Consider the following 14,661-nt stretch of genomic DNA (forward strand, 5'->3'; position numbering starts at 1 on the left):
GATTCAAGTCTGGGCTTTGTGCAGGCCAGTCAAGGACGTTCACTTTGCTCATTTGGAGGTAGTTCTACACCAGAAATGAGGTATGCTTTGAGTCGCTATCATGATGGAAGACAAAACGTCGACCCAAACCATGTTTTGTTGCAGATCGCCTGAGGTTGTCTTTCAAAATCTTCTCGTAGTCTTCCTTTTTCATGATTCCTTTGACCTTGACAAGATTCCCAGCTCCAAACGCACTGAAACATCCCCATAGCATTACACTCCCACCTCCATGTTGCACTCTGGAGACGGTGTTCTTTGGGTTGAGCACCTGTCCCTTCTTACTCCAAACATAGGCAACATCTCTGTGGTCAGATGAGACAAAAGTACAGCTCTTTAGCCAAAGGACATGTTTCTAGTATACATATTTTTTTCTCCAGGTTGTCCTTCTAACTTGGAGGTGTCTCTTCTTCAGAAAAGGAGTTTTTCTTGGTCAGCAACCTCGTAGTCCATTCCCTTCCGGGCCTCTAGTGTCCGTCTTCATTGAGATATCAATCCCATACTTGACTAAATCATTCACTAGTGTCTTCAGTTGTTCTTGGGTCTTTAGAAACATCTCTCAATAGTTTTCTTTACAAAGTTTTTAAAATCTTTCACTCCCTGCCTCTGTTCTCCACTGTGTGGGCCTCTTCAAACTTCTTGATAATACTTCTCACGGCTGTTCTTGACACTTGAAAGCATTTTTGATAAACGTGTAAATGCTTCTCCTCCTTTGTGAGCATTAACAATTATTTTTCTCAAGTCTAAACTATTTTTTTTTGTCTTTGCAATGATGACAGTACATATTACTTTACTAGTTGTTTTGAAAGATACTAATCCTCAGTTTACAGTGTAATTTAAAGGCTTAGAGGATTAATTGGGTTAATTATGCAAGTCATTGAACAACAGTGGTTTGTTCCGTAGCCGATCAAACAGATGATTTCTTAAGAGGGCTAATAATATTGACCTTAGCAATTTCCAGGCAAATTTAAATAAATAAGGCTTTCTCCAGATGAAAAATATAATAAGAAATACTGTGTTAAAATTCCCTTGCTCTGTTAAACATCACTTGGGAAATATCTGAAAAAGAACTGAAATTTCATAGGGGGCCTAATAAACTGTATATATACTGTATGTGGTACGACACACAAATACATATACATACATAAAACAAGGAAAATAAAATATGGTTTAAATGAATCTAAGTAAATATAATTCATGTTTAATAGATTTTCAATAGCATGTATGCTAATAAATAAATAACAGAACACCTTACATGTTGATGAGTTGACAAGTTAATCATTAATAAAAAATATATATATTTCTTAATAACTTACTGACCTTAAGACTGTTGAGGGTCTATAGGGGTCCAATCTGTTTAAGGTTTTCTTGTCACATGACAACAAAATGGCTTCCTGTATGTTGGTTGGTCACCGATCTTGATTTTTGCAGACTAATGATTTCCAACTATTAATAATATTCTAAAATATATTTATGTAATATAATGTGGAATAAATTTAATGGCATCATCAAATTACTTACAAGACGTCATATGACTGAGAAACGCCATTAATAAAGAGCAGGCAAAGAAGTACACATTTGCATTACATTTTAATGTTTTTTTTTTTTTTAATATATAATATTCATAATTCACATAGGCTAACCAGTTTTTGTAAACAGGAAAATGGAAATAAATACAATTAAATATTTGAAAACAATGAATCTAAAAAATAAGAAACATTATAGAATGGACAATATGTAGCCTATAATATCAACAGGAATGTTAAGATGTAGCCTAAAGCATGATGTAATCATTACATCATACATTCATGCGTTGCAGTGAATGAATTCAGTATGAAGATTTAGATACTGTGGTCCAGACTCATTCCCACCAGCTACGGCCCTGTGTATGAATATTAAGAAGATCGTGATGAGCAGCTCATAAGCCCTCATGAATATTCACACGAGTTTATTCAGTCAGTGTCACAATGGTCCAGACAGAGCGGTCTATCGAAGCGCGTCCACTCTAGATGAGCTCGAGGCGCAACTGTCGTGCCAAAATAAGTGCTTTTATCAAAGAGAGAGGCTGGAATCGTGCTCTTTGAGAACCCTGAGACAGACACCGGTCTCTTTTGATGTCAGCGTCTTTTGTTTTGTGTGAGATTGTGCATGAGGCACAGGTCCATTTGTTTTAAGGGGTTTATGAAGCTGGGCAGGTCACTCGAGAGCTACACTTTTGCTCTTAATTGTTCTCTCTGAATGGACTGTGTTGTCCAGGTGCATCTCGTGCCAGTTGAATTTAGAGCAAACAGGATTTACTTTATTAATAGTGCACAGTTCATGTATGTAAATTTTATTAAACTGTTTCCCGTTTACCTACACAATGGGTTTACCTACATGGCTCCACCTTTCGCGGCCTCGTGGAGTATTCACGCGTTCCGAGCACACGACTCACCAAACGAAGACGCGTTTACAAATTGCAAACTAGCGATTCTAGAATAAATGGTTGTGATGTTGCAATGGGTCTGTCGAGGTGCAACATGGCGCCAAATAAGTTTCAACGTTTATTAAATCTTAAAATAGCAAACCCACTACTACACTGAAGTGAGTGGAATTCACTGTAGTAAATATAACACAGCTGCTGCCGTAAAGCAGCCCGTCAATTTCGCGCAATTTCGTACCAGCTCACCAAACGTACAGAACAGATGTTTGGGTACACTTTGGGACTCATATTGCACGGTTAAAACAATCATTTGCTTTAACGATTGAAATAAAAAATTGTTCATATTTTTTTAATGCAACAATGGGAGCAAGTTTAACAAATCTACCTTTAAAAAAAAAAAAAAAAAAAAATTATAAATTAAAATATTACAAAAAAATTTAATCTCTTAAAAAACAAATGTCAGCAAAAACGTCTGTTGGGAATAGTAATGAAATTATTGTAATTAGTGTTTTATTCCTATAGCCTAATATTACTCCTTATAGACAACAACTAATAACTCAACTTTTACAATTTGCTATACAGTTTTTGTTACTCCGTGAATAACGGAACTTAAATATATGTCATCTCTTAATAACAAAGATATACCTGGCACTTAAGAGCTTCCCAGGTGCACTCTCAAACAGGAAACTGAACTTTACTATTCTTTTTTTTCTCTTGTTCACATGCAATAGTTTATATGATTATGTTATTTTTGATAATTTAGTTGTAGTAAATATGAATGTTGTTAAATGTATAGCTTTCTGTAAAATATATTTCAAACAAATATATTACATTTTTTTATTTAAATATTTATAAATATGTTCTTCTCTTTTTCTTTTGAACTATCAGGGCCTGAGACTGTGTATGCTATTATGGTGCCATGTGTCAGCCAAGCAACTGCCATTGAGATGAATGGGAACGCTAACAGATAGCTAGACATTGCATGAAAATAAATCAGCAGTGCTGCGTCCCAATTCGCATACTATCCGTCCTAAATAGTATTCGAAAATAGAAATAGTATGTCCCAAATCATAGTGTGTTTAAAAAAGTATGCCAAAGATTCCCGGATGGTCTACTACTTTCGGTTAGAATTCGAAGTGCAGATCGATGCACACTCTAACGGCTAATATTGCCTACAACACATTGCGCTGTGGACGAGGATTCGATTAGAACTACAAACACGCATAAAAAGTGTTAAAAACTACAAACATGGCGGATATGCGCGACCGACTGACAGGTAGAGAAAGGGATTTGAGTGATAAATAATCAATATCTAACCTGATGAAAAAATATTTATTTAATGTTATCCACGTTATATTTCATCTGCAGCAACATTGTGAACTTTTATAATGATACGTTTGGTCATTAACTTTGGTCATTAGCTACATACTCAAAAGTAGGCTATGTAGGCTACTTTTTCTTCACAAAAGAGTACATAATTTTAGGGCATAGTATAAGTAGGCGAATTGGGACACAGCACTCGTCCACAGCACAATGTGTTGTGGGCAATATTAGCCGTTAGAGTGTGCATCGATTTGCACATCGAATTCTATCTGGGAATCTTTGGCATACTTCTTTAAACATACTATGATTTAGGACATACTAATTCTATTTTCAAATACTATTTAGGACGGATAGTATGCGAATTGGGACGCAGCCTCTGTCTCTTCTCAGAATAGACCTATCAGTTGGGCTTTCGAGCAAACAGTCAATTTGCTGAAGCAGCTGCAGTCATCCACATCCACCTAGCAACACCTGTTTGCATTAAGCAGAACACGTTAGACTTTGCACCTGGAAATAGATGAAGAAAAGTAGCAAAGTTCATAAATGAGATGCATGTTTGTATTCTTTAAAAAGGGGTTGGAGAGTTGGCCAGAAAATAAGAGATTTTACAAAAAAAAAAACGTTTGGCTAATATGCAGCTGTCTTTACTGGATCAACTTTGGCGGGTTGCCACTGCACAAACCAAAGGCTTGAAGGATTTTCTTAGCATCGGAAGTACTCAGTCATGCAAAACGCTCCTTTTTCTGGTAATGTACTGTGCAATTAAAAAGCTTTAAAAGGCTTCACTGATCAAACATGCACAAAACACTCTCATGCACACAAACATGTCAAATGTGGAAAAACCAGATCAGCCAATTGAGATAATCTCTCACATCTGATTACTGCCATCTCATCTAAGCTGTCACCGTAACAGCTGGGGTTGTCTTTAAGAGACGTGGTAACACGTAATGGTTTATGAACAATAAGTGGGGTAAAACCATGACCTGCGAAGGGGGATGGTGTGAAACAACAGGAAACGAAGGTCTGATGGAGCAATGGACACTCTGAATCAAGCCAGTAGACGTCATGGAAGGCCATGGTGGCTGTGTAAACAGTGCGTGTGAGTGTTTAAACTACTGCGGACGAATTAAGTTTAAAATTAATTGACATCTAGAGCGAAAAAGCGATGGATTTTGCAATCTGCTTGGCCTATTAGTAATCATCTTTTGATAAGGTCTTATGGCAATCAGTCTCAGTAATCACAGTAGGGAAAATCAGTGTTGCTCAATGAGTTATAAACTACTCAAAGATATGAACAGGTTGGTAAAAATTTTGTATTTAAAGCTTTCTGATTCTCAGCGGACAGTGTGCTGGAATGAATGGCTTTTTGGAGCAAGAACTATAACTAAAACTGTAAAAAAAAAAACACTTATGTTAATTGAAATACAATATACGTCAACTGAAATTAAAAAAAAAAAAAAAAAGCTTAAACTTATTTAGTTTAACTTGAAGTACTATAATGACTAAAACTAAAACTAAATTAATAAATATTAATAAAAACTATATAAACATACTCTAAATAATAAAATAACAACATTCTACTAAAACTTTAATATAAAAGTGAAAACAGAAAAGTAAAAATCATTCAACTGAACCAGAAAGACAAGATCCGACTCTAAAGAGCCATTTATTCCTGAGTCTCACATTACCTAGTTAGAACCAGAACAAGCAATGCACTTTTCTGGAATTCATTTGTACAGTCTGTGGTACTGTACAAATTACTGTGTACTGTAAATGATTATTCTGACTGGAAAGAACCGACTCAAAAGAGCCATTCATTCCCTTGTCGCATACTGTCAGCTTTCTCAAAACAATCAATGCATGATTTGGGAATAGCTCTTTTGAGTCGGTTCTTTTCTTTCTGGTCTGAATCCTCGTTTCGCACAGTTTGTAGTACAGAAATGAATGATTTTAGTTTGGTGATGACAAGTAGGCCTATGTTATTCATTTTCAAAGCAAATTAAACTCACGATTCACCTAGCTGCCCCAGAGAACGAACTGAATCGACGACGTCTCTTTGCCATATCTGTGATGATAAAATGAGCAAAAAGGTCCAATAGATTTGCCATGAAAGAGCACTAGCTTTATCTAAGGATGAAAATATACTAATATCCTTGAGGGTGGGCTCTTTCAAAGAAATCACATAGAAATCACGTAGAACACCCTAACAATAAAACCCTAAACCCCAAGCATCATGATGGCAATGACTTTTGCACAGCCAGACTCACTCACATTTCTTCAAAAAATTCAACTGTTTATTATTAGTAGTAGTTTTTATTATTATTTCTATTATTTTAAATACATTGATGTAGGGCAGGCTATGTACTAAATGGCTTATAAAATAGCAGTTCTTGCCAGCAGTCGTCTGAGTCAATGTTGTTCTGACTCAGACCAGGTATACTAATCTTCGCTCTCTTTCTTTCTGCCTCACATGCATACGCACACATTCTTTTCTTATCGCCTACTCTTGTCCTCAAACCGTGTCATTTGTCAAGGATGTGTAGTTGTCATGGAAACCTTTCTCTCCTTCGCTATCTCTCTTCCTCCTCTATCTTGCTGTCAGTGCTCAGTGTCATATCAGTGACACAAATATTGGAGGAAATTAATCTGATCATATAACCATGCAACAATGACCAGCGGCCGGATTTATCGCACAACACTGGATATAAGCTTTGCATAAAACACGAAGGAAACAAACTGCAAATTTTAGGCCTATAGTCCATTCACAAGCCCCAGGACAAATGATCAACTTGTCAATTGCCGATATGGACTTCAGTCTTTATCATCTGTACGTAAGAGTGCTAATGCTTTTCCCATAAAGCACAGTGAGTCAACATCCTGAAAAACAGAGCTTCATGATACCCTCCATTGTTGATACATCTGTAATAGCCTGGTGTGGCCTGTGCCAGTAATTACGTTTCTGTTTAGTAGCCTGGAAGTTTCTATACAGGCAGAGCGAGAGATAGCCGACAGCTCTCAAAGGCACAGGGCTCCCTAAGGTTGAGTAGAACGGCTTGTTTCTATGGCAAATAATGACCAAAGGTAGCCAATTAAAAGGAACATGCAATGTTCATGTGCATGCATGTAAAGAATATAAGAATGGCAAACTTACAAAATAGTGCTGAATAATCAGTCACATTTATACAGTATATATGTGTGTGAGTGTGTGTGTATATATATATATATATATATATATATATATATATATATACACATATATATATATACATACTGTATATTCACACACACACACACACACACAGTATATAGATAGACAGACATAGATATATAAACATATGTAATATTATATACATTTTATTATATTTAAAAATTTTATAAATATATTTTAGTTTTTATATAGTTTATGTTAATGACAAAAATAGAAAATATTTTCAGATCACATTTTACAGTTATTTTACAGTCCAAAACAATTCAGCAGTTTATTTTTTTAATTAAAATTTATATTTATATTTTATATTCTTTATCTTACATTTTTTTCATTGTATCATTTTTACGTTTTAAACTATATTTTTATGTTAAATTTTAACATTTAAAAAAAAATAAAATAAAAATCGCTACCACAATACTAGAAAATTGCAGTTGCTAAGGTGTTTTAAGTTTTTAGCATGTTGCTATGCAGTTGCTAGGGTTAAAACATTGCCAGGTAGATCACTGCATCATAAGCCGTGCACAAAAATTTAAGAAATGGACCAAAACGTTTTGAAACAGATTAACTTTTAAGAACCAAACTGTTGCAACGGTCAAAACAAGCACTGATACACTCTTAAAAATAAAGGTTCATTATTGGCATTACAGTTCCTTGAAGAACCTCTACTTCCATCCATTCAAAAAAGGGTTCATATAGTGGAAAAAACAAAAAAATGTAATTTTTTTTTTTTGATTTTTAAAATGTTCTTTACTCTAAGAAAAATGGTTTTCTTAAAAATGGTTCACTGACAGGTTCTTTGAGGAACCAAATTTGGTTCTTCTATGGAAACACTGTACAAAGCCATCAAAACATCAGTTCTTCTGAAAATGAAATAGTGCTTTAGACTAGTTTTTCCCGGTTCTTCTTATCTGCTATGCTGACAGAAGGTCAGCTGAACATCTGAGATATCTCTATAGCTTAAACCATCACACAGATGCGTTAACCTAAAGGCTAATTGCTCCTGGAGCCGAGAACAGTGACATCCGTGAGCCCGTCACATCTCTCAACGTCGTGCATGACCTTTCACAACAAGGAGAGAGGAAAGTGGCACTCTTCCCGTGAGCATGTCAGAATAAAATAAACTGATTTAACATAAACTCTCCATAACCTATTTTGCAAACGATAGTGCAAACATATTTTCAGTAATATAAACTGCTTGTAGCTTAGTTGGGTTTTACCTGAAAGTCAATTAAACCTTCCTTGTATAAGTACAAAAAAACTTTGGAGATCTTTAGTTTGACCTTAAACTTTTGTGAAATCTGTATTTCTTTCAGGAAGGAAAAGATGATTGAATGTTTTCCTTTCCTTTGTTTTCATATTTGCTGAATGCTGTAATGACAGAGGCCCCGTCAATATTCTACAGCAAAACAAAATCAGGAAAGCTGATTCAAATGATGGTAAAGTTTCATGAGTTATTCCTGTTTTTCCTGTAACCCCCAGACTCACTTACACCACAATGATGAATCTTAATTGTAAGATCATTTGAGTTCTTCCTGACAACCATAGTTTCTTTTGTCACATCCAGTGAACCCTAAATACAACCCCCTAAAACATGGCATTAATTATTTAACATCCATTACACTTCAGGGTAATGGCCTTAAAATACCAGTAAAAAAATCCCTACACTGTAAAAAAAAAAAAAAAAAAAAGTTTATTTTATTTATTTATTTATTTTTATCAATTGTTACCCGATTTAACCAATAAAAAAAATCTAAATAGTTCATTTAGATGTTAACATTTTCAGGTTTCCATACCCCAATGAATTTGCAAAGTTATTATAGCGTAATTTATGTACTATTATATATTTATTCATATTTTTAGTTAGTTTTTATTTTTATATTTTTTCTTGTATTTCTTTAGTTTACATTTCAGTCATTTGTATTTGCCTTGTTTCATTTAATTTTTTTCTATAAATTTTTGTTTAGCTTATTTTTTTATTTCAGTTGTAGTTTTAGTAATTTTACTCATCAAATTTTAAAATACAGTCGCGGGAAAAATTACAGAGCCGTGGGTTGTGGGGTTTTTTTTGCGGTTCAAATAGATCCTTTTACTAATGTGTATTATAATTGTAATGTATCCCTGGCAAAGTAAGAACAGAGAGGCGGTTGTAACATCACAAACAACGTGAGTTTCAGCAGAGCATACGTTAAGGCTTTTACACAGCAGAAATAAACATGACAACAGCGATATAGATTATATAAGATAATAAACACACGATTACGATATTTGTATGTGACTTTCTTTAGTTGAATGTGTACATCTGAAATGCTAATTTGTGCAGCGATATAAAAGGCTATAAATAGCATATTTTAACAACAGTAAACGACCAAATTCCGCATGTGATCGCAAAAGGAAGTTATTACAAACACTCGATGGCGGTTTGAAGTGAGTTCTGAGTAAAAGTGTACTATTAATCTCATAAATTGTCTTATGTAGCATGATGCTAATGTTAGCTCTAATGCAGCTGCAGAACAGGTCCAATTCTTCTTCATAATGCATTTTGTCATAATACTTTACGTAAGGTCGCAAGAAAATGTTTTGTTGTAATTATTTAGAAATACTTTTGATAATAGTTTGGTAAATATATACTGGGATTGAAGTGATGTGGCTTGGTAAACGTTTTATTGCCAGTTTAAGGCTGATAATGGCTGAATAAAAACAAAAGAATAATGATAAAAGAATAATAAGGATTATGTCTCATACCTGGCTGAAGTGTGAAAGGTTCTGTTTCCTTAAATTAGTTTGTCATGCATTTTTATTTCAACACATTTACAGGTAAATCCTAGTATTTTAAATTTGTGATTAATCATGATTAATCACAATCTACGACTGTGATTAAAATTTTTAATCGATTGACAGCACTAATATATACAGTGAGGAAAATAAGTACTTGAACACCCTGCTATTTTGCAAGTTCTCCCACTTAGAAATCATGGAGGGGTCTGAAATTGTCATCGTAGGTGCATGTCCACTGTGAGAGACATAATCTAAAAAAATAAATAAATTCAGAAATCACAATGTATGATTTTTTAACTATTTATTTGTATGATACAGCTGCAAATAAGTATTTGAACACCTGAGAAAATCAATGTTAATATTTGGTACAGTAGCCTTTGTTTGCAATTACAGAGGTCAAACGTTTCCTGTAGTTTTCACCAGGTTTGCACACACTGCAGGAGGGATTTTGGCCCACCTCCACACAGATCTTCTCTAGATCAGTCAGGTTTCTGGCCTGTCGCTGAGAAACACGGAGTTTGAGCTCCTCCAAAGATTCTCTATTGGGTTTAGGTCTGAGACTGGCTAGGCCACGCCAGAACCTTGATATGCTTCTTACAGAGCCACTCCTTGGTTATCCTGGCTGTGTGCTTTGGGTCATTGTCATGTTGGAAGACCCAGCCTCGACCCATCTTCAATGCTCTAACTGAGGGAAGGAGGTTGTTCCCCAAAATCTCGCAATACATGGCCCCGGTCATCCTCTCCTTAATACAGTGCAGTCGCCCTGTCCCATGTGCAGAAAAACACCCCAAAGATGATGCTACCACCCCATGCTTCACAGTAGGGATGGTGTTCTTGGGATGGTACTCATCATTCTTCTTCCTCCAAACACGTTTAGTGGAATTATGACCAAAAGTTATATTTTGGTCTCATCTGACCACATGACTTTCTCCCATGACTCCTCTGGATCATCCAAATGGTCATTAGCAAACTTAAGTCGGGCCTGGACATGTGCTGGTTTAAGCAGGGGAACCTTCCGTGCCATGCATGATTTCAAACCATGACGTCTTAGTGTATTACCAACAGTAACCTTGGAAGCGGTGGTCCCAGCTCTTTTCAGGTCATTGACCAGCTCCTCCCGTGTAGTTCTGGGCTGATTTCTCACCTTTCTTAGGATCATTGAGACCCCACGAGGTGAGATCTTGCATGGAGCCCCAGTCCGAGGAGATTGACAGTCATGTTTAGCTTCTTCCATTTTCTAATGATTGCTCCAACAGTGGACCTTTTTCACCAAGCTGCTTGGCAATTTCCCGTAGCCCTTTCCAGCCTTGTGGAGGTGTACAATTTTGTCTCTAGTGTCTTTGGACAGCTCTTTGGTCTTGGCCATGTTAGTAGTTGGATTCTTACTGATTGTATGGGGTGGACAGGTGTCTTTATGCAGCTAACGACCTCAAACAGGTGCATCTAATTTAGGATAATAAATGGAGTGGAGGTGTATCATACAAATAAATAGTTAAAAAATCATACATTGTGATTTCTGGATTTTATTTTTTAGATTATGTCTCTCACAGTGGACATGCACCTACGATGACAATTTCAGACCCCTCCATGATTTCTAAGTGGGAGAACTTGCAAAATAGCAGGGTGTTCAAATACTTATTTTCCTCACTGTCTATATATATATATATATATATATAAGCTTTTTTTTTTAATTAACAAAACATTTTTTTAACTGTAACACTGCAAATTTGTCACTCAGTTTGACAACATATGTAAGATAAATCAGCTCAACATTCATTGTCATTTCAATAAAATAAATAGCATAAGTCACGTAATTGTTTCTGGTAAGACTGCAGAATGAAAGTTCACTTGTTCATTTAATTGGTTTTAGTAAATCAATACTCCCAGCCACTGGCGTGGACACAAAACAAACAGTTGATTTCATGAACTACAGGTCAATAGATACTACAGTGGTGCCTTGAGAACTGAATGAATTAAAAAGAGTCGAGCCAACAGCCCCCTTTAAATGATTGTGTCCCTTCTGTCTTATCTGAGGTGGAGGACCTTCATCCCCACACAGATAAAGACACACACTCATCCAAACGGACAGCAAAGCCTTGGCCGCTAGTGCCTTTGTGTGGTTGAATGTTATCACTGTCACAGGGTGGCTGTAATTATCAAACGTTTAGAGGTTGCTGCAAACACGAGGGCTCCACTCAGGATGTTACCGGTATGGCAGGTTTTAGTGTGGATGGGGCTTCACTTCTCCTCAGGGTGCTCTGTGAAGAATGAGTCACACTGCCTTCCTGGCTGCTGCCATTACTGATTACATTATAGATTGCTGGGAAATGGAAACCAATAGAGCGATGATGTAAATAAAAAGGTGGCAGAAGTGGCCATTACTTCATCATGACACGACCTGCCTCATGCACACAATATTAAATCATTAGACACATGGTTAAATGGTCTCTTTAATAGAAATGAACAATATTTTTGTGCACAATTATTGTACTATTTTGTTATACAAATATAATCTAAATCAGGCATAATATATAAGGAGACAACTTCGATTTTTTTATTTTGGATTAATTTTTTTTTTATTATTTTTTATTTTATTATTTAGTTTTTTGACAAATACAATGAATAATATAAACAGTAAATGATAATAGGATCTAATTTATTACATCAATTTGCAATGTAGAAAAAGAACTGAGAAATATGGTAATCTCGCCACCTGCTGGAATTTTATGGCAATGAGTTGTTTAATATGGCTTAAATCACCAACACAGTATGTATTTAATTATGGGTAACATGTTTCTCTAATCATATTCTTAGACAATTATACACCTATTTTATAAAGGTCCATCTGAAACAAAATGATCTAGTAGTAAATACTTGCAAGCAATTTTTTAATTAGACATTAGCTATAGTTATTAAATGATAAAACTGTGGTAACTTTTTGACAACCGTGAAAAATAAATAAATGTATGTATGTATGCATGCATGTATGTTTTGGGGAAAAATGCAATGGTAACAATAATTGCAGCAACTATATTCTGGTGGTCATTATGCTCATCATAGTGGGGTATTGCAAACAAATAAATAATAAAATAAAATCAACCAGCATATTAATAGCACTCATTTTTAATAGGGTCAGTAAAAAAAAAAAAAAAAAAAAATCTGCCAACAGAGGGTAGTATTGAACAAAAATGCAACAGTAGTCTGCATGTGAAAAAAAAAAAAAAACTATTTATTATAGTAGATGAATTACCATAACAAACAAACCATTGATATTTCATTTAAAGTGCCCCATTATGGATTTTTGTTTCATGCAGTGTGTAACTGAAAAATGAATCGTTGAGCAAGTAAGGTAAAAATAAATGCATATTATAAAACAATGAAAGTCTTTTTTGACCTTGCATGTCAGCCTGTTATTGGGGACTCCCAAAACCAAAATATGAACCTTTCATAACCCATAATAGGGGAACTTTAACTCATAAATAAGAAAGATATTTATTGCCATTATCTTCAGTTTATCTAAATAGTTTCACTACACAGTTTACTGGCAGACAGCTTTGACTAAAAATCTGTTTCTACACTGCCAAAACCGAAGTATATATTGGGTTTAATACAGGCAAAGAAGATTAAAATGCAGCATGAATCAATCATCTTGTCGCAGGAAGTGAACTGAGGGGAAATCATTTTAAGTGAAGAACAAGAGAAAAATTGTGTCACACCTGTGTGACTCACCAGCAGCTTTCTCTGAGCAAGATCCGGGCATATAATATCTCCAGCTTGAGCTCAAGAATGCTGGCAGGAGATCTTTCAAGAGCATTTCCTGCTATATCTGTTGCTTCTGGTGAAAACACAGAGCCTATTTCACACAGGAGGGGATAATGGCTGGGCTTCTCTTTTTTTTCTTGTGTATGTCTGGTGGAAAACAATAACCAGAAAGAGACAGACAGCCTACAAAGAAAACGGTCCAATTATGTCATTTCATTCCAAACTCATTTGAGCTAGCTTTCAGAAGATAAGAGAAAACGTTTGCATCATTTCTGAAACTTGAAAGCCTTATAGTTCCCATTAATTTTAAACACATGGTGTGCATTTCTTCAGAATTTCTCCTTTGTTTTCCACGGAAGAAAATGTGAGGAACTATTCCTTTAAGACAGGGAGGAGAAGATAAAGGAAGCGTTTGAGGGGGTGTGGCACTGTTTGCTTAATCAGAAAATGCACATGCAAACGATAAATAAAATAATAAAAACATCTTGATTTGTACATTCAAGAAAGCCAAAAGTAAGTCCCAAGAAAGTTAGACACTGTTTGAACAAGGAACGTGCATGCGCGCACACACACACACACACACACACACAAATATAGCCTCAAAACAAACACAAATTCATACTGACACTGCAAGTTGCACACACGGTTTGATTTACCTCAAACCTCCACAAAGCCTCTGGCACAGATTGATTCTTCACAGTTCGCAGGAGGAGCAAATACTGTGTCACAAACCCACCTCTGGTGAAAGCAAAGCTGTGTTGTGTTTAAAGCCCGTGATCTTATTCCTCAGACATGCCGCACAGAAAGAGAAGTCATGGTCGTAAGAAAAACAACAAGGAGGTATGTTTTTTCCACATGCAATTTACACTACCTTGTAGTATTCCTTATAACACTGGTTATCATAGCCTTTTGATTAAGGTTGGGAACTGTTATTATTTTGAACCGATTCCTTTTTACCAAGGGTGCATTCACCAACAACTGAGCAACTTGAGTAGCCTACGTGCGAACTTTGACAGTGTTTCCTGAACTTTTTTCTTACTGAATATACAGTGAAAACTACAGCAATCAGCAAAGCTCGATTCCTGAACGAATGACTCTTATGATCCGGTTCTTTTGAGTGAATCAAAGTATACAG

The 14,661-nt window shown here is 35.6% G+C and overlaps 1 protein-coding gene across 1 annotated transcript in view; it reads left to right on the plus strand.

Moving 5' to 3' along the window:
- Window positions 1-14,661, plus strand: part of cast (calpastatin) — an 82,767-nt gene that overhangs the window by 34,942 nt on the left and 33,164 nt on the right. The window contains 1 exon segment of the mRNA XM_058759050.1: window positions 14,317-14,366. Within this exon segment, the coding sequence (XP_058615033.1) occupies window positions 14,317-14,366 (50 nt within the window).

This window comes from Onychostoma macrolepis, chromosome 21 (genome assembly GCF_012432095.1).
Source record: "Onychostoma macrolepis isolate SWU-2019 chromosome 21, ASM1243209v1, whole genome shotgun sequence".
Lineage (NCBI taxonomy): Eukaryota > Metazoa > Chordata > Actinopteri > Cypriniformes > Cyprinidae > Onychostoma > Onychostoma macrolepis.